The 425-nt window shown below is 56.0% G+C and overlaps 1 protein-coding gene across 1 annotated transcript in view; it reads right to left on the bottom strand.

Annotated features, from left to right (window-relative positions):
• The window catches only part of LAMP3 (lysosomal associated membrane protein 3), a 26,890-nt gene that overhangs the window by 12,872 nt on the left and 13,593 nt on the right, over positions 1-425 (bottom strand). Inside the window, exon 2 of the mRNA XM_035891151.1 lies at positions 10-248. Within this exon, the coding sequence (XP_035747044.1) occupies positions 10-248 (239 nt within the window). The remainder of the gene's footprint in view (positions 1-9; positions 249-425) is intronic.

Consider the following 425-nt stretch of genomic DNA (forward strand, 5'->3'; position numbering starts at 1 on the left):
GTTCGCGGCCGCGTGGGCTGCTCTTGCCTTTCCTGCCGTGCCATGGCCCGGTGCTGCTGTTACCCGAGGCTCGCCTGTTCCCTGCCCAGATGGTCTGCGGCTTATGGGGCTGTTAAAATGAACTGGGGTGCCTCGAGGGGGTGAAGAAAGAGAAAGTGGCTGAGCAGAAGGAGCCATATGGGGGATGAACGTGGTTGCTGGAGACAGTTCGGCTCCCTGGGCCACTTCAGCAAAGCAGGAGGAAAATGCTGCAAAGAAACGAGCCGGTCAGTAGTCCCCAAACCCTTACCTTTAACGCTTCTGTGCTTACCTACAACATAGCTGTGCTGATTCTGTTATCAGATAGCGATAGGATTTCACTCGTCGTTTGGCTCCAGCCATGGTAGGAGAGTGAAGGCAGACATGCTGTAGGACCACCCGTCACC

This window comes from Egretta garzetta, unplaced genomic scaffold (genome assembly GCF_000687185.1).
Source record: "Egretta garzetta isolate BGI_Z169 unplaced genomic scaffold, ASM68718v1 scaffold663, whole genome shotgun sequence".
NCBI lineage: Eukaryota > Metazoa > Chordata > Aves > Pelecaniformes > Ardeidae > Egretta > Egretta garzetta.